The sequence below is a fragment of the Canis lupus genome, chromosome 7 (assembly GCF_003254725.2).
Source record: "Canis lupus dingo isolate Sandy chromosome 7, ASM325472v2, whole genome shotgun sequence".
Classification (NCBI taxonomy): domain Eukaryota; kingdom Metazoa; phylum Chordata; class Mammalia; order Carnivora; family Canidae; genus Canis; species Canis lupus.
Window position 1 is genome coordinate 22,569,425 of NC_064249.1, and position 24,076 is coordinate 22,593,500.

A 24,076-nucleotide genomic window follows, 5' to 3' on the forward strand; every position below is an offset into this window, starting at 1 on the left:
TTAAGGTTAAATAGTAAGGGGATCAAATTTCTGGCCATTCCCCTACTGCATTTTATTGATTCTTATTGAAATAAGAGGGTGTGGGCTAAGAAGGAATGTATGCTCTGGATTTGGCAGCAGATGGAAGTAGAATGTACAGAATGTAGAGTGGACTGGAAGAAACAGAATTCTCATTAATCTTGCCACCACCAACAGCAAAACCAAATAATAATTAATAGCATCCATCTTTAGAGAGCTTTGCTGTTTCTCTAAACCAATACAAAAAGATACGGTCTCTACTCTGGCTCCTCATTCTACCTCCTCCTCACTCTGGCTCCATCTTTGCATCATAGGACAGGAACCAGACTAAATGTCAAGTATATTTCCATCAGCCTTCTTGGGCAACACAATGCTGGTACTTTGAGGGGTTTTACTGAAGTATCAGGCCAACCAGGAAGGGAAAATTCATTCAAGTTCTTCTCCTCTGAAGATCCTCATCTGAGAGAAACAGAGGAATCTCAGTAGCAATTCTGTTTCTTTCCTCATGACAGACAAATGATGAATTATTGCATGAAGCAGACTTCTTCCATTCCTGTATGCTGGGAAAGCAGAGGTTCCCTCTATCGAAGGTTTTGTCCTGAAGTCAGCCCCTTGGGATAAGGCCATCTCTTCCTAGAATGTGACCTATTTGTAAGTTCAGGACTGGACTCTGGTGGCCCCAGTACTGGGTAATTTGCTTCACTCATTTCTAATTCTGGGCACAGTTTTTACCACGCCTGGCTGTAACACTAGAAGTCCCATCCAAATGCCCCCTGTCCTTCTAAAGAGAAACAGATTTACATCACACAGCCAAAAGTGCTCCCTTTCAAAATCCCTGCCTCACTGAGTCTCAGAACCCATGATTTTAATGTAGATTATAAAATATGTGGAATATCAAAAGAAGAGTCAAAATAATTGATGGCTAATTGGCAGGGGATATGCTTCCTAGCACAGCATCAGGGAAGCAGAATCACCTATCAGAAACAACAGGGGTGCTGGCTGGCTTAGTTGGTAAAGCATGCAACTCTTGGTCTCAGGGTTGTGAGTTTGAGCTCCACATTGGGTGTAGAGATTACTTTAAAAAAAAATCTTAAAAAAAAAAGAATAGACGTGTGTGTATATACATAAATTGTAAAAACATAAATTATATACATATAAAATATTTTTTTTCCAGTTTGCAAAGGCAGTAACCATCTCCATGTGGGGCATTTCCTAATGAGGAGTGATCTCTGGAGACCTCAAATGATTGTACTGTTGACCACTGTCCTACTTACTATTCATCCCAGATACCAATTAAACTATTAATCTGGGAGTGACACTTCCCTAGCCACATTCATTGGCCCAGCCTGAAGAATTGTGAAATGCATGTAGTTAAGTGAAGGAACAGTACAGTCCTGTGAATGAAGTTTAGTGAGTATGAGTTTCTATCTGTGTCATTCCTAGAACAGTTCCTACAGGGCAGGAGGAAGTGGTAGCATGACTTCTCTGTGGCGATTCAGAAGCTGTGTAAACTCAGGTCTTGAGGATTTGCAAGCCAAGACTTCAATGAGTCTTAAACTGACACACAGAAGTTAAATAGGTGTTCTGAATCCAGTTCCAATATATGTGTGTGGGAGGATGTGGTTTCCCACACTTATAACCAAGCAATTCTTGGACACTAGCAGGGTGTCTGAGAATTTAACTCAGTCCTGACACTGTGTGTCCAGAGAATGCACCAGTTTCCACAGGTTAAGAGATCAGTTCTACCAGACTGTGCCTGTCTCCAACTCAGGCACCAGTCACAAAGCCAAGTTGTTACAGATACTTATGACTGGCTATAAATCAAGACCTCTTCCTCAGATTTGATAAATTTGCTAGAGGTGCTCAGAGAACTCAGAGAAACATTTTACTTACTGGTTATCAGTTTATTATAAAATAATAAGTAGAACTCTGGAACAGCTGGATGGAAGAGATGCCCAGGGCGAGGCATGGGGAAAGGACACAGAGCTTCCATGCCCCCTCCAGATGTACCACCGTCCCCAATCTCTATGTGTGAACACAGCCTTTTGGATTTTTATGGAAGCTTCAGTACATAGGCTTGATTGACTGATTCAACCTTCGGCCCCTCCCTGCTCCCTGAAGGTCAAGGGGTAGGACTCAAACTTCTAACCTTCTAATCACGTGTTTGGCTCTACTGACAATCAGTCTCATCCTTAAGTACTTTCCAAAAGTCACCTCATTCACATAACAAAAGATACCTTTATCACTCTCAACACTTAGGAAATTCCAAGGTTTTGGGAGCTGTGAGCCAAGAACAACGGACCAAGACCAAATATCACAATGTTGCAGAAGTAGAACATAAAACACATGCTGGGCCCCTTTGGGAATCTCCCTCTCCCCATCGGCTTCTTTTCCCCCTAAAGTTTTGGGACTCCCCAACAGAAGCTTCCCATTGTTCCCATAATCTCATAATCCGGGGATTTGTCAGTCCTTGGTTGACATCAGATTTGGAATATTCCTCCCTTCTGTTCTTTTGTTCCACCAGCTGTCCCAAGCCTTGCAACGTCCATGGCTCATTTGCTTATGGAGAAATGAAGGTCCAAAGAAGGGAGGGGGGGGACTGTCCTGAAATGTGGTGAGACTGATGATGTAGCCAACAGCAGGAGACAGGGGTCTGGACATCGGGCTTCCTGCCACTTCAATCCCCAGACTTCCTCTGCCTCCACGGTTATGGCTACATAGAACCAGACAGGGCCTGAGAGTCATTCCAACCAGAACTTATGGTCAAATCCGTCAACAGTGTCTGTCTACTAGGCAGGCTGGCAAAATGACAGAATCCTGGAAATATTGGTTTGTTTTTATTTTCTGTGCTAGCTCTACCAGCTGCTATGAATACAGACCATAAGGACAGGGCCAACCCTGAGCAAAATTGAGAAGCAGGTGACATTTTAAACTCATCTCCCTTTTCAGTACCACTTTTTCTGTTTCTGGTACTCCCCTAAACTTCCAGATGCCGCTACTAGGTTGACTTAGTGGGGCCCTGGTCTATTTTTGAATTGTCAAGGTCCATAAGACAACAGTTTTGCTATAAAGTGTTGATAACAACTTATGACATTTCTACTTCTATTAGTTATTTACTATTTTAAAGAGACCCTTTGAGATAGCCAAGACTTGAAGAAAATAATTCCTAATGGTGAATTTCAGACACCATGATAAGACATAGAGGAGTCCTTATTTCAAAGCTCTTGCTTTGAAACTAGCCTATTCCTTAGAGGGAGACTCCAACTCCCAGTCTTCATAAGTTGTTTGTGTTCTATTCCTAGCTTTTGACCAAAATGCACCACCTAAACAGTTCTCAGAATGCATCCCACTAAAAATCATCTCAGACAAGGTAATATTTTAATAAAGGCTATTTCTAGAATAGTCTAGCGATGCACCAATAAACCCCTCAATGAGACCAAGTCTGTGACCTTTTAATTTTTCTTCTATAACCCCTTGAGTTCTTAAGAAATTGTTGAACCAACTCAAACAGCTAATTATGCCTCCCAAAGCAGACCTGTTGTTCACCAGGCCATCCGTCATTGGCCAGAAGAATCAGAATCCTCTCCAGTGATTCTCCTCCTTCCCTCTTATTTTATGGACAAATCATTCTGGGAAACGGAAGTTAGGGAACAATTGAGCAGCTATAATTCTTTCTTTGCTTAAGAAACAAAAACAGATTCAATGTTAATTTGCTAGGCTGCTTTGGGGAAGAAGATAATCAAATGAGTAGAAATGCAATACATATTTCATTTCTAGAGTGCCTTTCCCAGCAAAAGAGAACACTTCCCATCAATATTAAAAGCAAACCCTCTGCTAAAAACAAAAGAAGAGGAGCCAAAACACATGCTTTAACCTGTAGCCCCTAGAGAAAGAAAGGAAGGAACACTTCACTTTGTGAGGCTATCAAAAGGGAGGTGATGTGAATGGCTGTACATAGAAATAAGCAGGGAAAGGAGAGGCCTGGCACAGTCTAGAGGCCCAATCCAGGCAGAGAAGGAAGGGAAAGGGTTGGCGTTTCAAATCTGAGCTCCAAATAATTGAAGCACAATAGGAATTGGTAAAGCAGCAGCAATGAGGGTTCCAGGGAATAATGAAGCATGAAGCAGAATGATGGATAATAGAGATGGAATGATCCTATTACCAAGAGCAGGCTCACAAACTGATTACAGTGGGGATGGAATGCCAAGGCCCTGAGCTGTGCTCTGGCTGCAGGCCCCTGGACTGATCTTTGGAGACCTTATAATCTAGCCCCAGCTCTGCCCCAAATCTACAGTATAACCAAGAAATATTTTGACACCCGAGTCTCAACATCTCCCAAATGGAAAACACAGCCATTTTCTTCCAGAAATTCTCTGGAGATTTTCAAATCATAAAAGCTTTTCAATGGAAACGCTGTTCTCCTTTCTACTACATCCCTCCACACCCAACCAAAATTTCGTGTCTACGGTGAATTCTCTAAAAACTATGGACAGTGGCCCAAAAATCTTCTGTATTTGACTCACTGATGCCAGCTCTATCTTTTTGGTCAAGAGATCCACCTTTCCAAGAAGAACTTTCTAAGGCTAAAGACATCTTTTTATCACAGCACAGGGGTGCCACTGAAAGGAGGGGGTCAAAAGAGATGAGACAGCTAGGGTAATTCAGCCTGAGATATAGCATTAGCCCAGCATGCTACCAAAGTTCATAAATTGCAAACAGGAAACCATGAGTTTTTTCGTGATAGCTATGATTTTTCTCCCTGGATTATTTAGTTCTGTAGTCCCTGCTTCAGGAAACAGAATCTGAAGAATAGAGGCTGCCTGGAGACAACAGTTGACTGAAGTAGTACACATGTCCCTAAATTTGAAGGTGTCACTGCATCCTGAAGCATTCCCAACCAAACCAGATACACAGTATTCTTTGATTACTCCATTTGAAAATGACCTGATTCTGGTCTTTACACAAGCATGATTGACAAAACATGGAAAATATGTTAATTAAGTAAATACATTTCTATGTTAAGTATATGAGAGTCAGAGGCTGAACTTCAGCTGATAACCACAATAACAGCCTAAAAGTAAATGTTTTTAATGCAAAAGGTAAATTCTAAGAGCTGTGTCTTTGAATACAGAGTCATACAGGAGCACAATGTGTGTGTTCGTTATGTTTTCTTGACTCAGACTTTATGTATGCAGGCTTAGTTTGCTTTAAGTAAACAGAAAATGCAAATTAATGCAGAAAAGAGAAGAGGATAGAAAGGAGAAAATCTAGGGATGACACTGCTTTTTACAAAACATTTATTTTCTACTTAAAAAATAAAACCCTTTTGAATGCCACAATTGTTTAAAAAGCTAAATCATTTTAGAATGTAGTTATTTAGGGCACCTGAGTGGCTCAGTAGTTGAACGTCTGCCTTTGGCTCAGGTCATGATCCCAGGGTCCTGGGATGGAGTCCCCCATAAGGCTTTCTGCAGGGAGCCTGCTTCTCCCTCTGCCTTTTTGTCTCTGCCTCTCTCTGTGTGTCTCTCATGAATAAATAAAATCTTTTAAAAAATAAAATAAAATGTAGTTACATAATTCATTACACATTAACCTTTTCCAAGACTGCCTTACATAAAGTGAACACACACACACACAACCACATTACTAGAACAAAATTGCTAAAACAATTAACTCTCAATTATCCAACATTATGAAAAGAATCAGAATAGAAATTCTTTAAATAGTCACGTTTTTATTTTTAGATTTTTATATAATTTTATGATTTTCCAAGAAACAAGCTGATATTACTGATTAAATTTCACTCTAATGAATAATAATTACAGTTGATCCATGGAGAAGGTCACTCTGAGCATGACTCAGGCTTGAAATAAGGGAGAATGGACTTGGGAATAGAACATGGATGGATATGGATCATTGCTAAAATGGATATGGTATAACTGGATAATGGAAATTGGAGGGGATATTCTCTGGTAAGAGAATTGCTTAGATAATCCACCTACCAAGACAAGGGAACTTCTACGAGAAGACCTTCTCTTAGAATCATTGTTCTTCTGTTACGCTTTTTCCCAAATAAAGTTTGAGGGAGGGCAGCAGGGTTTCTTGGATGGTAGTAGACATGAGTATATTTCTGAAACAGTTTCCATTCTTATAATGGAACTTTACTAAAAACAAATTTCTTGGATTCTAGTCTTAGTTTTGCTAATCTCAAATAATGTGAATTTGTACACTCTGAGTCCCAGTTTCCTTAACTAAAGAATGATTCCTGGCATATTGTAGGCACTTACTAAATATTTTTGAATGATGAATAGTCCATCCCTTTCTATACACAGATATACATGCATGCACACTCATGCACGCACGCACACACACACACACACACCCCATATATAATAATTGGTTTTACAAATCAATTTACATTAAACCTTTCAAAACCTTTCTTTTACTTGAAGCAAAATACAGCAAAGCATACACAAGGCGTATATACTCACACTCTCACACACATATCCATTGTATTAGACCTGTTACATGAATCTACTCAATTATCCTCAATGAAAAAAGTATCAAAGCATGACTATATATAGTTAATGAGAAAGAATGGGAGTGAGAACAAGAGAGAGAAGAAAGAACTTAGGTTTCTAATGGATATTCATTTGAAATGATTAATATCCCATTCAATTTTAGATTTGAATACTTGGCATTGATAAACTATAGTTTAAGGTAAACCTCAGAACCCACTATAATTTTATATTTATGAATATCTATTACTTGTTTTCCATCTCAATCAGAATGTGTATTTATACTGAATAAGTTAATGAGGTATTTATACTTCATGTTTGCCTTGGACTTAAAACAAGTTCAAAATATTAAAAAAAGAAAATATGCATTTCTAGTTAGGTCAAAACTATTTAGAAGTTGTACTGAAAAGCGGTCTGAGGATTAAAGCCAGGAACTTAAAGGAAATCTTAACTGGAACATAAAAGGCAAAAAAGCAAAAAGGGATTTCTTCTGGATTCTTTGACAAGATCTTTCCTGTCACTTTGTGATCCTAGAGATACACCATGTAAATATTGTTCTTTTGCCAGTTAGTGTGATGTCATGTTTTCTTAGTAGACATAACTGGAGAGACTTCCAGGAAGAGGAGGCATCTCTTCCTGATTCTCATGTGCTTTCTTTCTTCTCCTGGCTTCTACAGCACTTGACATCTGACAGAGCTTCTGTCCAGTGGTGCTTACCCCATAAGGGGTAAGTGACACCATACACATTTCAGCGAGTTCCACCAGCTGGCTCTCCAGCAAATCCCAAAGGTGCCCCAGTGATTTTCCAGAGAGTTTCACCAGCGCTCAGCAGGTGACCTCCCAAAAAGTGTCAGCAGCACCCCAATGGCAGCTTTCTAGAAGTCCAGCAGTGGCTAAGCACGCAGCTTCCTAATAAGCTTTGGTCAGTACCCCAGGAGGTAGTGCCCTGATTGCTGGCCCCAGCCTGTAAAACCTCCACAAACTTCTGTGCCATCCAGGGTGCCATCGCTGAACCTACTCTAATGAGATCCAAATTACAGCCTTCAGTAGGGAGACTTCCACGTCAGTTCCTTCCTCTGATACTCTTCCCTCACCTCTAAATGGAATGATTGCTCCCTTTATCCAGCATTCTTCTATTCACTAGGGTTCTCTTTACCTCAAAGTAGTTAATCCTTTGTAGTTCCCCTAAGTAGTTTAATAGTTATTTATATTAAACTCTCCCTATTCTAATTACAATGTCCTGACTGGACCTTGACTGGCATAGAGTGGAAATGTAAGTGGTACCAGGAGACAGATTCATAGAGGTAGGATTTGGGGGTCAGTTTGTTTGCACTCTCAAGCTTAAGTACAATGTGGAGGTCCTTGTCAGTGGGAAACTGGATGCTGGCAATCTACCACCTGCAGTGGGAAAAATAAGCGTCACCTTTGGTAGATGGTAATGCACAGCCAACTGGAAAGAGGTACCCTGGGAACCCAAGCGGCTGCCAGACTTAATGGACTCTGTTGTCTACATTGCTACTGACTATGTCACAGCAGCGGAAGAGAAAAAAGCACCCTGAAGCCAAGAAGAGAAGCCTTTATCCCTCCATAACCCTCCACTGACAAAACTGAACATTGTGTCAGCAAGCAAAGGCTGTATATTAATAAAATCCTGTTCTAGTATTACACATTCACATGCTGGGAGTGGATGCAGAGCTGAGAAGCAAGAAACTGATAAGTGACATACCTTGTGAAAGGAGAAATGGAGAAAAACAAAGATGAGGAATGGTATGAAAGCTGCCATGGGCGGGGCTCCTGCAGGGTGCTAGAGTGTGCTACGGACTCCATGTGGATGCTTTTCCGTTAATCTCACAAGAATGCTATGAGGTAATGCTTCCCTGCTTCCCACTTAAATTCCAATGATACAGAAGAAATATGAAAACTCTTATCAATATCAAAAACCAAGACAGAGAGCTGGAATCTGTGAGGATTTCCTCCTGATTTCAAAATGTATTGGAGTTGAATTGAGAAACATCATGGGAAGCCAGAGCATGCATTTTTTTTTTTTCTGGAAAAAAAAGCAAATAAGGAATAAAGCCATACTGAAAGAAGAGAGGGAGAGGGGTCATTTTTTCTTCATTCTCTGGCTTCACTCGGGACCAGCAAACTCAGCGCAGCTTTTCAAGGGTCACAGATCTGTTTTTTATCCTTTAGTCCTCATCAGTACCACCTTTTCTTTACTGCCTGCAAGACTTCAGGTCAGGAAGTATAAAGGTCTTGGTCTGGTGGGGTGAGAGTGAGGGTTGAGGGAAAACCACTGGCAAAGGCCATGGAATCCTAGAAGATAAACGTCCCAAAGGTAAAAATACTACAGTGTCCTAAAGATACCAGAGGCTTGAGGATCATGAAATAAATTTTCAGAATAAACAGTGCCATGTAGCAATATGCCCTGGGCTCATTGGCAACGAAGATAGCGAAATGTTAAAAATAAATGAAAGGCAAGTATTTACCAAATAAATACAAACAAAAGGAAAGCAGAGATGGAAATTTAAATTCCAGACAAAGTAGAATACAAAGCCAAAAGCATTTAATGGAGCAAACGGGCTGGCACAAGGTATGATCCTAATGAAGATAAAAGAGTCACAAGCAGTTACGCACCTAATTCTGTAACATCAAATTATAAAAAGCCAGAACTGTTTGAAATACAAGGAAAAGTTAAGGACGCAGTTGTTTGGGAGATTGCACTGCAACCTTTTATAGAGAAAGTAGATGGAAAAATCAATAAGACACGAAGTGCAAATGTTGTAAAGAAAGGAGTGGTCAGGAGTTTCAACCACTGTAATCAGCCCATGCCCTGGAGAAGGAGACGATGTTCATCTTCAGAAGATTCAGTGCTGGGGGATCTGATGCATCTATCATCCGGTAGAGGCAGGGAAGTCACAATCAATGTTTCCATTAGATTATGATCATGTAACTAGAAGAACAAAATTCTGTTGTAGCAGAAACCACATGCCCATCATTCTTGCCCCTTAGTAAATTCTTCTAGACCTGATTGTATGAAGTTCCAAAGTAGATAATAAGAGTTCTGATTAAATCAGTTCTGATTATCTGGAAGCTAATTCACTAATTTAGGCAAAATACTATTAGTGCTTGGATTATATCTCTGACACACTCAAAATCCCATTGTATTAATCACAAAAGTGGTTCCCACTTCCCCAAGCCATCAACACAATCCTGGTATGGTTGGGTGTCTGCCTGATTCTCCAACTCACGGGATGCTGTGACAGTGATGCAGGACCTTTCTCTAAAATGGCCAAAGCTAGAAACGGCCAGAGAGTAGGAGGGTACTGAGCTTTAATTGAGCACCAGTGGCCTAAACCAGGAACACTAACTCAGTTTTCAAGACTAATGGTTCATTTTTAGTAGACTAAACCCAAGGGGTCATAAACTGGTAACCGTCATAGCAGAACGATAAACAAGATGGAGAGAGGGATCAAAGCTAGAGGGTCCAAGGTAAGGATCATAAACATCACTGGATTGCCAGACAGGTTTATTGTCCTGAGATTCTATGGGCCGGTTGGGCTGGTTTAAAGATGCAGAGTTGTAGGCGGGACAGGGCATTGGTCATTAATGGTTAAATAGAAAAATGGATAATACATCCTCTACTTCCAGGCATCTGTCAGCTTTCCCTTGCCCATTTCAGTATTAATGGAATTCAGGTCACAAGGAGTAAGAATGAGGCAGCCAGGAATCCCTCTCACTATGCCCAGAATGTGAGGGTTTCATATTAAGATCTATCCATATCTACAACTGGGATTGATATAAAGATATTAAAAAAAACTCCTATTTTTGAGAGTACACAAGGATTCAGATTTTAAATATGTTCAGAAAGAAAATATATGAAATCTATTAGGTTCCCTGTGTATCAAAATTTACTATAATGCACTAACTTGCTGGCTGAGAAGGGAAGCCAATTTGCATGGCTCCTGTCAGTCACATGTGGTTTGGAAATGCTTGTGCATTCCAGATACACTCTGTGTAAACTGGAGAATCATATCCTATTTCTACTGGTTTGCATGCATGCATATAAAACTTGTTTTTCCCATAGTGCCAAGTGAAAATAAGTGAACGAGCAGCAGTGATCACAATTAATCAACGTTTTTGTCAGAACTTCACAGCTGTGACGGGGAGGGGAGTTCTTATCCCTCAGGTCCAGAGAAGCTATAACTTTCTCCATTTTCTGACTTTCTTGTTCAGTTCTGTTCCATACAGCATTTAGAGAGAAGGTCTGTTACAATCATTCAACAGGGTTTCTGACACCTACTATGTGTCAGGCCCTCTGCTAGATACTGAAAGATGCTGCATGGAATTTCCACTAGACAGAGCTCAGAGTTTAGTGGAAAAGAGCAACAGGTAAACAAATAGTTACCACCCAGTGTGATAGCTGTTTCTGCAGAGTGTGGGTTATGTACAATGCCCTATGGAAATAGGCAAGGAGTTTGCCAAGATTTCACAGAAGAAGGTGAATCCTGATGGTGCAGTGTGAGTTGAAGTGAAGAAGGGCTGGAAGGCATTCAAGAAAGTAGGAACATAATGTGCAAAGACATGAAGCTCATCAAGAACACATGTCTCAGGGACCTGAAAGATTCTGTATGTCTTGAAGCCAGAGGTAGAGCCAGTAGAGAAAATAATTTGAAAAACCATAGGAGAGAGAGGGGCAATAATTCTAGTAAACAATGTTATTTTAATAATCTGCATTCCTGTGTTAATATTTGAAGATGTTGGCTCAATAAGAATACTTAAGAGTTGCAGATGAACTAATGTTACAATGTCCAACATCCAGATTCCATCCATTATTGCTTTTCTCATTCTAGCAATACCTGGCACACAATGAGTATTCAATTAACATAAACCATTATTACTATATGGTAGATGGCCTCTAACATGGCTCCTGGTGATTCACGCCCTGATGCAAACCCTTCCCCTTGAGTATAGGCTGGACTTATTGACTCATATCTAATGAAAAGAATATGCCAGAAGTAATGGATTATCACTTCCAATATTATGTTATAAAAAGACTGCAGCTTTTGGGTGGTCTCCTATGTATTCACCCTCTCTGTCTCATTTTCTCTCTTGGATCATTAGCTGCTGTATGCTATGATGCTCAGGCAGCCTATGGAGAAGCCCATGTGGTAAGGAACTGAGCCATGCCTATGTGAGCATGCCTATTGCTAGTACCTATGTGAGTGAGCCCGGATGCAGATCTTTTGAGGCCTGCCAATCACCACAGGGGTGAGCTTGGAAGTGAAATTTCCAGCTCCACTTGAGCCTAAGGTTACTGTAGCTTTGGCCAACAGCTCAATGGCAATCTCGGCCAGAAGTACCCAGCTAAGTTGCATCCAAATTCCTCACTCATAGAAACTGTGATAAGCCACTAAATTTTGCTATAGTTTGCTATACAGCAAAGATAACTGATGAACTATATGCCACTGTCTATTCCTAATCCCTAATCAAAGCTGGGTTTCTGGTATACCTAGTTTGGGAATGGTGGTATCAGAGCTCCTATTTGGTAATGAAGCACTTTCTAGAAGTTTTTGTGACTGGGATCCCAATCGCCTGACAGCTCACTCCTTGAGGGAATGAGCTCCATTATCTATAGGCCCACTCAACTGATTACACCACTCATAGAATGAGTCCATTCCAGCTGCAGCACAGACCATCATATGGCATGCTCCCTCTCACTTTTGGGCCATCTTGGGCACACCAACATTGTAAAGTACAGTCCCTCTACTAGCTGAGGCAGAGTGTTCAGGAAACCTCTATCTAGATGATGACAATCACAGATGTCCACAGAAACACCTATGTAGATAATATATTCCTGATTTCCATATGTAATTCTAATTGATTATATGACATGCCTTGAAAACTAATTGTTAAACTTGCTGTACACACTGTCTAGGTGGGAACAAGTGGAAAAATATACATTGCTCAGGGAACAATGAGTTTTTGGCAGAGAATTTCTGGCAGTTTATATAACAATGTTGATTTGAAGGCAGTGGTTTTTTATGTAAAAAAGATTTTAAGACCCTGTAAAGATGTTAAATATTTACATAAAAAAATATGCTCAGCTAAGAAAAGAAGAGCAAAATATAAAACCCAAGTGTGCCTTCTAAATTGTTCTTTACTTGTTTCTTATGTCTTTTTGGTGGTTTTTAGACCCACTTTTTAGTTAGTGATTAAGCACCCACTGAAAACAAAATGCTATATATGAAAATGATGGTAGTACATCACAACCACAAGGAAAAGAAAGAAGACAAGGGAGAAAGTAGACTCTGTACCTCTGTCCCTGATGATTTTGCCCCTCATGCTCTGGGATGAGAGTTGAAGGACTTATGTGGGAGGATGTCCTTAGAGCCACCGCTGAGATGCCCACCAGTGGGGATGAGAAATTGAGCAGCACTGAGGTGGTACGGTGGGAGAGGACGTCCAGGTGATGGGTCACATTGATAACCAGGGGGTTATGCTGGCATGACAGCTCGTGGGTTCCTGAAGAGAAACAAGGAGATGAATAATACTGTAAGCCATTCATACAGTACCAGGTTTCTATATCTAGCATTCCTTCTATCTTAATAGCTGTGTACTGTAGGCAAGGTCCCAAACAATATTGGACACAGGCGCCAGGTTGACTCCAAGGTCTACCGGCTTCTCCTCTGGTGGCCCTGAAGGGATCACTGTCACACTCACCAAGAGAGTGGTTGGTCCCAGTGACATCAGTCAGCTCAACAGTCATGGTCGGCCGCTGACCTTCTCCAAGGACTGGGCCATCAGACGTCAAGAAAATGAAAATTGCCGTAGCCACTCCTGGTCTACTGAAACACACCTAAGTAGAAGCACATATATTTGTGTATGTCATTTGCACTGGGCTATCAAGGCAGAGGTCACACTATTTTTACACTCCCCATTTTTTTTTAAGATTTTATTTATTTGAGAGAGAGAGAGAGAGAGAGAGAGAGAGAGCGCTCATGAGCAGAGGAAGAGGGAGAAGCAGACTCTTCCACCAAGCAGGGAGCCCGATTCAGGGCTCGATCCCAGGACTCCAAGATCATGACCTGAGCTGAACACCCAACCAAATGAGCCACCCAGGTGCCCCTACACTTCCCATTTTTAAAGTAAGAGCTCCCAGGAATCTCTGGATGGCTCAGCGGTTTGGCTCCTGCCTTTGGCCCAGGGCACGATCCTGGAGTCTCGGGATCAAGTCCCACGTCGGGCTCCCATCATGGGGCCTGCCTCTCCCTCTGCCTGTGTCTCTGCCTCTCTCTCTCTCTCTCTCTCTCTCTATGTGTATCATAAATAAATTAAAAAAAAATCTTAAAAAAAAAAAAAGGGAAACAGCTTAGAGATTGGGAGATGACCTGGAGAACAGATTTCCCACACTGAAATTATCTCATGTACTAATTCTGGTTTTGTTTAACATTCTTCAGGTCACTATTAGTCTTCACTTCTGTTGAGAGTAACTCTCTACCTAACCTGGTATTACATGCTTGCTACGTTGCAAGATTCTGGTGCTGGACCTTACAATGTTCTGTGTGCCTTTCTGTAGCTTTTTATCTGGTTCTGAGGGTGATGAGGCTCCAGGAAAACTATCCTCAGGGTGAAAGAAGGGTATATCTAATGGCAGGGGCCTCTTCTAAAAATGGGGCAGAGAAGAGTAAAACATGTTTTCCATTTCACCAAGAATTCTCCCTTGTGTGCAGGCTGATTTTCCCTGTGTCTTGGTGGTGTGTTTATAGAGTGTCCATTTGCACTGCTGGCTGAATTAGGGGGATTTTATGATATGCAGTGGTCAATGCAACACAGCTCGCCCTTCTTCCTCTCCTTTGAGGGAAAGACCAGCCACTCTCTCTTTTTACAGTGTCCTTTCTCCCCCTTTTCATTCCTCTCTTTGAAGGAATAAATATTCCTTTATAACTCAAGAAATACCCAGACCCATAGGTTACAGCTTGCAATACGAGGTCCTTTGTCCCCGACTGGATGAGGGCTAGACATGAAACATGCCATCAAGTAACCAAGAGCCTAACTCAAAGCCCTCAACTGGAGCAGCGAAGGACATCAAAGTCCCCTGGGAACTCCCACAACCTCTTCCTTTTTCTACACCACAAAAAGAGACCTGAGTACTGGAAGAAAGTTATGGGTCATTTCCTGAGCCAGGAACAGACAGAGTCCAAACAAGTACATGGTGGCTTCACCCAAGTAGGCCTCCCACTCGAAGCCAGGGGTGGCTTCAATGAGGAACAGGAAGGCTCAGTCTTCCTACCTCCTGCGGGGCCCCCAAGTAGACACCACCCGCCTGAAACTAATTAGTAGGGGTCAGTCTTATGGTGTGTATTTCTCTGTCCTGAAGGCCCCCACCCAAAACTTCTGGCTCATTTTGCATCTCCTGGCAGCAGGCCTCCTTGCTCTAAGGGTCTTTGAACCAAACCACTTTGAACCCTACAGCCCTCCTCCTGGTGGCAGTGTATCTGTGCCATGATCTATGGGAAAGGCAATGCCAGGACCTCTAGGCCATGGCTTAAGCAGGTAAGACTCCCAGAGGAAACAAAGGTACACAAAGCAAAAAAAGACAAAGGTTTGATCAAGGTACAGGATACCAAGTCTGTGGCATTTCTTCTCACAGTGACATGGGAGAAGTAACTGAACTTTGTTCTCATCTGAACACTGCATATGCCCCACAACAGCAACCAGACGCGAAAGAAGTATGGACTCTCCTCTGAAGCAGAGACCAGTTTGAATTCACACATCTGTGCCTAGCCAATCTGAGCCAGGGTAAAAAGAACCAAGTAAGTTCACCATTCTGGAGAGAAGGTTGGCCAGGCAGAAAACTGTTATCTCTACTAGCTGGTTAAATCTGAGCAATCCATCTCTCCTCTCGGAGTCTAGGGTCCCTCTTTCATACATCCAAAGCACAGACATACTACCTATTTCACGAAGCTATTATGAGGATTAAATGAAATCATGGAAAACACATAGGACAGTACCTGTCATCTAGTAAGAGCTCAATGTTCATAAACCAATTTGCAAAATAATTCTTATTTCAAAGGAGAAATATATTTTTATTTTGTTTACACTTTAGGAAAACAAGGGTAAAGAATAAAATTTTAAAATTAAACACATGACTATATATCTTGGTGCATAGAGAATTATACTGTTCTAAAATCTACAGGTGGGCAGCCCCAGTGGCTCAGCAGTTTAGCGCCGCTTTTGGCCCAGGGTGTGATCCTGGGGGCCTGGAATCAAGTCCTGCGTCGGGCTCCCTGTGTGGGGCCTGCTTCTCCCTCTGCCTGTGTCTCTGTCTCTCTCTCAATTTCTGTGTCTCTAAATAAATAAATAAAATCTTAAAAAAAATAAAACCTATAGGCTAAAAAATTTCATATATGCTATTTTAAATCGGCATTTGTAGAAATGTGAACTGGTATTCTAGGTTCTACTTCTAGAGACACTGGCAGTATCCAAGGCTTTTGGTATAGAATATATCACTAGTTTACAAATGGAATCTATGAAAATTATATTTTATATACATAACTCTTTTAATAGACTTTTCAGAAAACTCAGTTCAGTATGTGTTTATCAAAAACCTACTTTTACTATATAAATATATAGACAAAGAAACTTCCAAAGTTAGTAGAATACTAAGAATGTATTATTTCTTAAAAAGGTGATTATTTTTATTGAAGTATAATTAACAGTGTCACATTAGTTTCAAGTGTACAACTTAATTCAATTCTATACATTACTCAGTGCTCACCACATTTAGTGTAGTCATTATCTGTCACCAAATGTTTTTACTATCCTTTTTTTTTTTTTTTTTTTACTATCCTATTGACTACATCCCCTGTTCTGTACTTTTCATCTCTGACTATGGAAGTGGAAGTCTGTACCTCCTACTGCGCTTTATCTATTTTACCTGCCTCCTCACTCACTGCCCCCTCTGGCAACTCTCTGTTCGCTGTATTTAAGAGTCTGGGTTTTTAGTTTGTCTATTTTTCTTTCTTTGTTCATTTGTTTTGTTTCTTAAATTCCACAAATGGTATTTGTCTTTCTCTTACTGGCTTATTTCACTTAAGCATTAAATCTTCGGGGATCCCTGGGTGGCTCAGCGGTTTAGCGCCTGCCTTTGGCCCAGGGCGCGATCCTGGAGTCCCGGAATCGAGTCCCATGTCAGGCTCCCGGCATGGAGCCTGCTTCTCCCTCCTCCTGTGTCTCTGCCTCTCTCTCTCTCTCTCTCTCTATGTCTATCATAAAATAAATAAATAAAACTTAAAAAAAAAATAAATCTAGCTCCTTCCATGTTGTTGCAAATGGCAAGATTTCATTCTTTTTACGACTGAGTATTCCACTGTCTATCTATCTTTATCTATCTATCTATCTATCTATCTACCTACCTACCTACCTACCTACCACATCTTCTTTGCCCATTAGTCTACTGATGGATGCTTGAGTTGCTTCCATGTCATGGCTCTTATAAACAATGCTGCAATAAACATAGGGGTGCATGTATTTTTTGAACTAGTATTTTCATTTCCTTTGGGTAAATACCCAATAGTGGAATTACTGAGTTGTATGATGTTTCTAGTTTAATTTTTTGAGGAGCTTGCATACTGTTTTCCACAGTGTCTGAATCAATTTGCATTCCTGCCAACAGTGCAAGAGGGTTCCTTTTTCTCCACATCCTTCCCACCATTTGTTATTTCTTGTCTTTTTAATTCTAGTCATTCTGAGAGGCGTAAGGTGATACCTTGTTGTGTTTTTGATTTGCTTTTTCCCTGATGACTAGTGATGTTGACCATCAAAGATGATATTTTATTTTATTTTATTTATTTTTTAAAGATTTTATTTATTTATTCATAGAGACAGAGAGAGAGAGGCAGAGACACAGGCAGAGGAAGAAGCAGGCATCATACAGAGAGCCTGACGTGGGACTTGATCCAGGGTCTCCAGGATCATGCCCTGGGCTGCAGGCGGCGCTAAACCGCTGCGCCACCAGGGCTGCCCAAAGATGATATTTTTTTAAATTTATTTTTTATTTTTTTTTATAAAATAATTTTTTATTGGTGTTCAATTTACCAACATACAGAATAACACCCAGCGCTCATCCCATCAAGTGTCCCCCTCAGTGCCCGTCACCCACTCACCCCCACCCCCCGCCCTCCTCCCCTTCCACCACCCCTAGTTCGTTTCCTAGAGTTAGGAGTCTTTATGTTCTGTCTCCCTTTCTGATATTTCCCACACATTTCTTCTCCCTTCCCTTATATTCCCTTTCACTATTATTTATATTCCCCAAATGAATGAGAACATATAATGTTTGTCCTTCTCCGATTGACTTACTTCACTCAGCATAATACCCTCCAGTTCAAAGATGATATTTTTAAAGGTTACTCTTCCCACGGCTAAATCACAGCTATTTTAATATAATATTCTAGCCCACATTATTTTCACTTTATACAAAATACACAATGAATTTTATGTTCCTAGACATAAAAGACAGTTATTGGCTAGAACAGAGACTTTGGCAACATGAAGTTCTACTTTTTCTACCACCATCCCCCCCATGCCACTTTTGCCACTTCAGTGTGACACTTCTCTAATCACCACACCAGATGCATTATGTGAATAGCTTCCCCTTCAGGACAAAGGGCACCAAATGCATCTCCTGGAGGAATTCCTCAGATCTGAAATGAGCACCAGGCATGCCCGGAGAGAAAAATCCAAGAAGCTGAGAAGTCAAGGAAGGGGATTGTTAGCTTCATCTTATTTGTTTTAACAAAGAGATTGCATTCATGTATTACATTGGCAATATAAAATTAATTTGAACTTGGCTCTTATGAAGAAAAACTATAGCTAGATGTTAGAAAGGAGACAGAATCTTTTAGAAAAGGACTGAGGAATGGTCTCAAGAGAGAGGATTGCCAGTGAAATTAGCTCAGTGAATCCATCGCAACATACTTTGAAACAGAGAAACACAAATTAGAGAAATAGATAGATAGACAGACAGACAGATACTGACATACAGATGTGGAAAACCAGTCGACCACATTCAGTGGCTTTCTCATCCAAAGCCTGCACATTAACTACTGGATGGAACTTCTGACCACTGGTGAGGGGTACGATTGAAAGAATGTTTCCCTAGTGAAGAGCTGTTTGGGCTTAAGAAATCCCTCTTCAATCTGTCTCCTGGGTACAGACACACTCACTCAATATACTCCCAAGCCAAGCATTTCAACTTCCAGGTCATCCTTTGTGGTGGTCACTGGATAGCAGATCCTGAAACTATACCACAAACTTGAAAAGAATCTTCTCTGAGGTTTTTAAATGCTTTTGGTTAGTTGCTAGGTTGTTATTTTTTCTGTGTCTTTCCATTTTCACTCATCTATGGTACATCCTGATTCCAGAGAGAAAGGGGAGGTCCTTGAACGGCAGAAAGTGGGCGAACACTATATTCTCTTTGTATAGCACTTTACAGTGTGCCAAGCATGGAGCCTCCACAAATTTCCTTGGATTTTTATTCCTATCTGAGATTTTTGTGCTCCAGGATTCAAAGGTTATATTGTAGAAGTGGAAAGTAGGTTCTGAAGAGCTTAAGTGACTTTCTTCAGCAAAATGCTAGAGAGGTAGGGAATTGGGGTTTCCAGCTTCAAGTTGTGTGAATTTTCTTCTACCCAACAGTTCTTAATTTGGGGTGAGCAGGAAGTCACAGATTCCTTAGAAAATTTGTTGACACTCATAACCTCTATTTCCCCCAAGATTAAGTCATGTAAATGCTTACACATAAAAGTTTCATTCAATTGCTAGGAACTAAAAGAACTCTGAAAAAGCCATTTGTAGTTCAATTAGAGGTCAGCAGAAATCAAATTAAGAATGCTTGCACTACTGGGGTGTCTGGGTGGCTCAGTTGGTCAAGCATCCCACTCTTGATTTCAACTCAGGTCATGAACTTAGAGTCCTGGGATCCAGCCTCATGTTAGGCTCCACACTCAGCAGGGAGTCTGCTTGAGGATTCTTTCTCTCCCTCTCCCTCTGCCTCTCTCCACCCTCTACTCTCTGTCTCTCTCAAATAAATAAATAAATAAATCTTTTAAAAAAAAGAATGTTTGCACTATTGTTGAACCATATCCCTTTTGTGGGTGAAAAATTATCAAATATTGGTAGTTTCATATGGCTCACCTAATAATATTGTTATCTCTGTAGACTTCAGAAATTTGACAAGGCAGAGATTAATTCTCAGAGTTTCAGGGGATCTTACCTGATGTTCAAATCTAATGAAGGAAGGGAGGCTGTAAGGCAGTTAGCCTCTTGCCACTGAGTTGTCTTGGTAGTTTCCTTCTCACATTTAAGGATGTGAGTCAAAATGGGGAAGGAGTTTTGAACCTGATTTTACTTCCCGTCTCCCTTGGTCCTAGTCAAAATCCAGCTGATATCCTATATTATATTCCTTCATAGTACAAGTAAGACTCTAAACACTATGAGTTTATATAATTCTCTTTTTGGGAGAATTAAGTCAAGTTGTCATTTTGTGAAATGAAGAGGGAACCACCACTACAACCCCCACCATCCAGGGAGAGGCATCTGAAAATGTATGACTTGGCAAGTCAGTGGAAGGATCAGAATCAGCTTGTTGTCTTCATTCCTTCTAACAGCATTTTCTCATCTGTGATTTTAGACACTAGGGCTAAGTCTGTAGAGACTGAGTTAGAAGAGCTTGTAAGACTCAGAAGAGGGCTTAAAAAGAGGCAAGTCGGGGATCCCTGGGTGGCTCAGCAGTTTAGCACCTGCCTTCGGCCCAGGGCATGATCCTGGAGTCCCGGGATTGAGTCCCACATCAGGCTCCCTGCAAGAAGCCTGCTTTTCCCTCTGCCTGTCTCTCTCTTTCTCTCTCTCTCTCTCTCTCTGTCTCTGTCTCTCATGAATAAATAAATAAAATCTTAAAAAAAAAAAAAAAGACCTGGGAGACATTGTGAGACCCCCTCCTTCATGACTGAGCACTCAGCTCACAGCAAGGTCTCTGTCTGGAAACTGCTCTCTGAGGAAGAAAGACTCCAGAAGCTCATGCCACTTCTCCAGAGAAACCCATATCCAGCAGCCTTTTGATAGGAGTGAGTGGGGTATAAGGTAGAACTCGGAGGGCCATTCCAGCTCCCTGTGGGATGTTGATGCCTTCATGTGGCTATCTCATGGCCCTTCTCTCTGAGTACTCCCCTGGTTTTTTCGCTCTCTCACAGGTGTTGATCTTAGGGAAAAATCCTCAATAAACTTTCAGCATGCAAATCTTCATCTCAGAGATGGAATCCTGGGGACACTCCACACAAGACAAACTGAGAACAAGGAAAGGTATTATGGAATATATATGGAGAAGGCTTTCTTGGGAACAAGACTGCATAAAGGAGGGGATGAAGGAGCACACTGCAGAGCCAGGCAAGCTTTCCCCACCTCTGGTTGAAAAACATTGCCATCCCAATTATTCATGAAATTTAGAGTTGGCTAAGATGTTATATCTAGAGCCTGCAAAAGTTTCCATGTAAAATAAAAAAGTTACATTAGTAGCCATAAGATAGGAAAGTGGAAAATGAGTGACATCCTCTCTGGGGATAAAGTGTTGAGCCACTGGGAGATGGAATTCTTCTTCTAATGCACTAGGCTATTTTTTGGTGAAAATGAAAATCATATATACATAGTCACTTTCACTTCTGCAGGATTCCCAGGGAATGCAGGGATCCACATAGGTTAATTTTCTAAACAGAAGATTTTCTTTTGAAAGGTAAGAACTTTTTAGAAATTTCAGTGATGTACAGAAATAATTCCAATACCTATTAAAAATATTCCTGCCCTCCCAACAAGAGAATCCTGTACTTAACTGAATTTTTGCTTGGTAAATTGGAGACATCATTTTGAATACTAGGTATTTTCCTGAATGCTAAGAAAACAATCATCTAAGGCAGTGCTCTTCAAACTTTAATGTACATACAAACTGCCTGAGGGTCTTGTTAAAATGACAATTCTGATTTAGTAGAGCTGAGATTCTGCATTCCTACCTAGCTTTGAGGTGATGCTGATGCTTTTGGATGCCAACCATATTTTGAGTAGCAAGGCTCTAAAGGCATCAGTAGATATAGTTATCTTTGCCCTTAGCATTTGATAGCCTAAGACTGTAGTTCTTTATTACTCATATTTATTATCTCATTCTTTTTTAAATTCACCATCAAGCTGAAATTATAATACATAACTGAAAGGAATCATCTAGTCCAAATACCTCATTTTGAAGGCAAGAAAATTGATATTCAAGGAGGTTATATGATTTATATAAGGGCATTAGACTGATTAATGGTAAAAATAGGGCTTATAATACTGTTCCTCTGAGTATAGGTCTTCTCCCAGTTTCTATATCCCCTACTAATTTGCTGCTCCTTTTCTACAGTAGACTGAAAATTCAGATCATTAATATTTTAGGTAAAATAAATAGACTTTAACAAAGGGTCCTGTCAACTTTCCTATGAACAAAGTCAAAGAATGCAAAGTAATGACTGCACCTTCTGTCTATGAGCTTTTTCTTTTTTGCTAAATTTTGAAATCTATACAGTTTTCTGGATGGTTGAAGTCATCTCTGAATAGAGTATTAGTGTCCAACTGATTAAATAAAAAAAGAATTATATTAATGATCTGAAAAAAAGGGTTTTGTGTTTGTATATAAAGAAAAATAAAGAAAGAAGACATAGTAAAAGTGGTAGATACTTTTGGACCAACTAATGGAAAGTATGTATTTCTAATACAGATTGGACCTTCATTTCTGAATGAATAAGGCTCTTTCTTTAAGTGCTTCCTATTAAAATATAGGGCCAAAAGAAGAAAAAAAACCCTCTAATAATGACAGAGCTGGCTATCCTCTGAAAAATCAGTGGTAGAAATAAACAAAATGCTACTAAAAGAAGTTATGAGTTATTACAAAACAGGGCAGACTTGATGACGAAAGCTCTATATGTGAACATTTATTGGCTACCATCAAAGCAGTACCTAGAGGGAAAAAATATGGAAGAGTGAAAACAAATTATCCAAGTGTTTGACATAAGAAGCTAAAGAGGAACATCAGCATGAATCCAGAGAAATAGGAAGGGATGAAATATTAAAGATAAATATAGAAATCAGAGAATTGGAGAACCATGACTATAATGAAGAGAAAAATGAACAAAAGTAGAAATTGCTCTTTGAAGAAACCTAGATATTAGTAATCAAGAAAAAGAAAAAAAAAGAAAAGAAAAGAAATCAGAAGGCTTAAAAACATACTATATAAAGGGAGTGATAACTATAGTTGAAATAGAGATGAGACAAAGTAAAAATACATTATGAATAACTATCAGCACTAAATTTGAATATGTGGAAGAAATTAGTAAATTTATGGAAATAGCCAAGAGTCCAAAATTGGAAAGGAGAAATTAAACATATTAATAAAAATCAAAGAAAGTTAAATGACAAACATAAGTCTTTCTTCAAGCAAACCCCAAATCCAGTTGGTTTTATAGGTGGGTTCTGCTAAATTTTGAAGGAACCAATAATCTTTATTTTATACAAGTGGTTTCAGAAAATATGAGGAAAAACTGCCCAATCAACTTTATGAGGCTTGTGTAATCTGAATATTCAAAAAAAGGAATATATAAACTAATTCCATGTATGAATACAAACACAAAAATCCAAAGCAAAAAGATTAACCAATAAAATCCAAGAGCGTATTTAAAATGTAATATATAATAAACAAGTAGCTTCATGCCACAAAGGCAAAATGATTTTATATCTAAAAAATCTATCAATATGATTCAACATAATCATGGATCAAAGGAGAAAAATCATAAGATCATATCAGTTGACACAAATCAAGTGTTTGATTAAGTTCAGTTCACATATACCAGTATGTTTTTCAAGAGGCAGAAGAAATGACCTAAAGCTTATCCTAAGATTTATATGGAAAATAAGTGTTCATGAATAATGAATAGCTAACTCAATTTTTTAAATGTGCAAAAAAGTGGAGGATGGTGGGGACATGCCCTACCAGATATGTTTACATAGAAGTTGTAGTACTAAAAACAATGTATTGCTGGTGTAAGGAACATGAAAATAGGTCAGCGAAATAGAGTGTTAAAAAAGCAGACTCAAGTCTATTCCAGAAATTAGTATATAATCAATGTGACATTGGGAATCATCAGAGCAAGGACGGAATGTTTTAACGGTTGAGATTAGAAATTGATTTATCATATTTAAGGGGAAAAAAGTGGAACCCTTCCTTATTCTATATACAAAAATAAATTTCAATTATATTAAACACTAAACCTCAAAAGGCAAAACTATAAAACTAATACAAGGAAGTAAAAAATATTTTTGTAATCTTAAAAAAGCTAATAAATTTGTCTATGTTATGATTAAATAAAAGAGGAATACTAAATGCCTGATAGTTATTTTTGTAAAGGGGATGCTCTACCTCACTAACAATCAAAGAAAAAATGCACAATATAACAATGAGATAT

General features: G+C 39.8%; 1 protein-coding gene across 3 annotated transcripts in view; it reads right to left on the reverse strand.

The window, feature by feature from the left end:
• Positions 1-24,076, reverse strand: part of PAPPA2 (pappalysin 2) — a 268,840-nt gene that overhangs the window by 87,865 nt on the left and 156,899 nt on the right. For all 3 annotated transcript variants that reach the window (XR_004817712.2, XM_025430216.3, XM_035719433.2), the window contains 2 exons: positions 13,260-13,395; positions 12,854-13,061 (listed from right to left, as the gene is read on the reverse strand). Coding sequence is in view for 2 of the 3 variants with exons in the window: in XM_025430216.3 (XP_025286001.1) it covers positions 12,854-13,061; positions 13,260-13,395 (344 nt within the window). In the remaining variant the exon portion in view is untranslated. The remainder of the gene's footprint in view (positions 1-12,853; positions 13,062-13,259; positions 13,396-24,076) is intronic.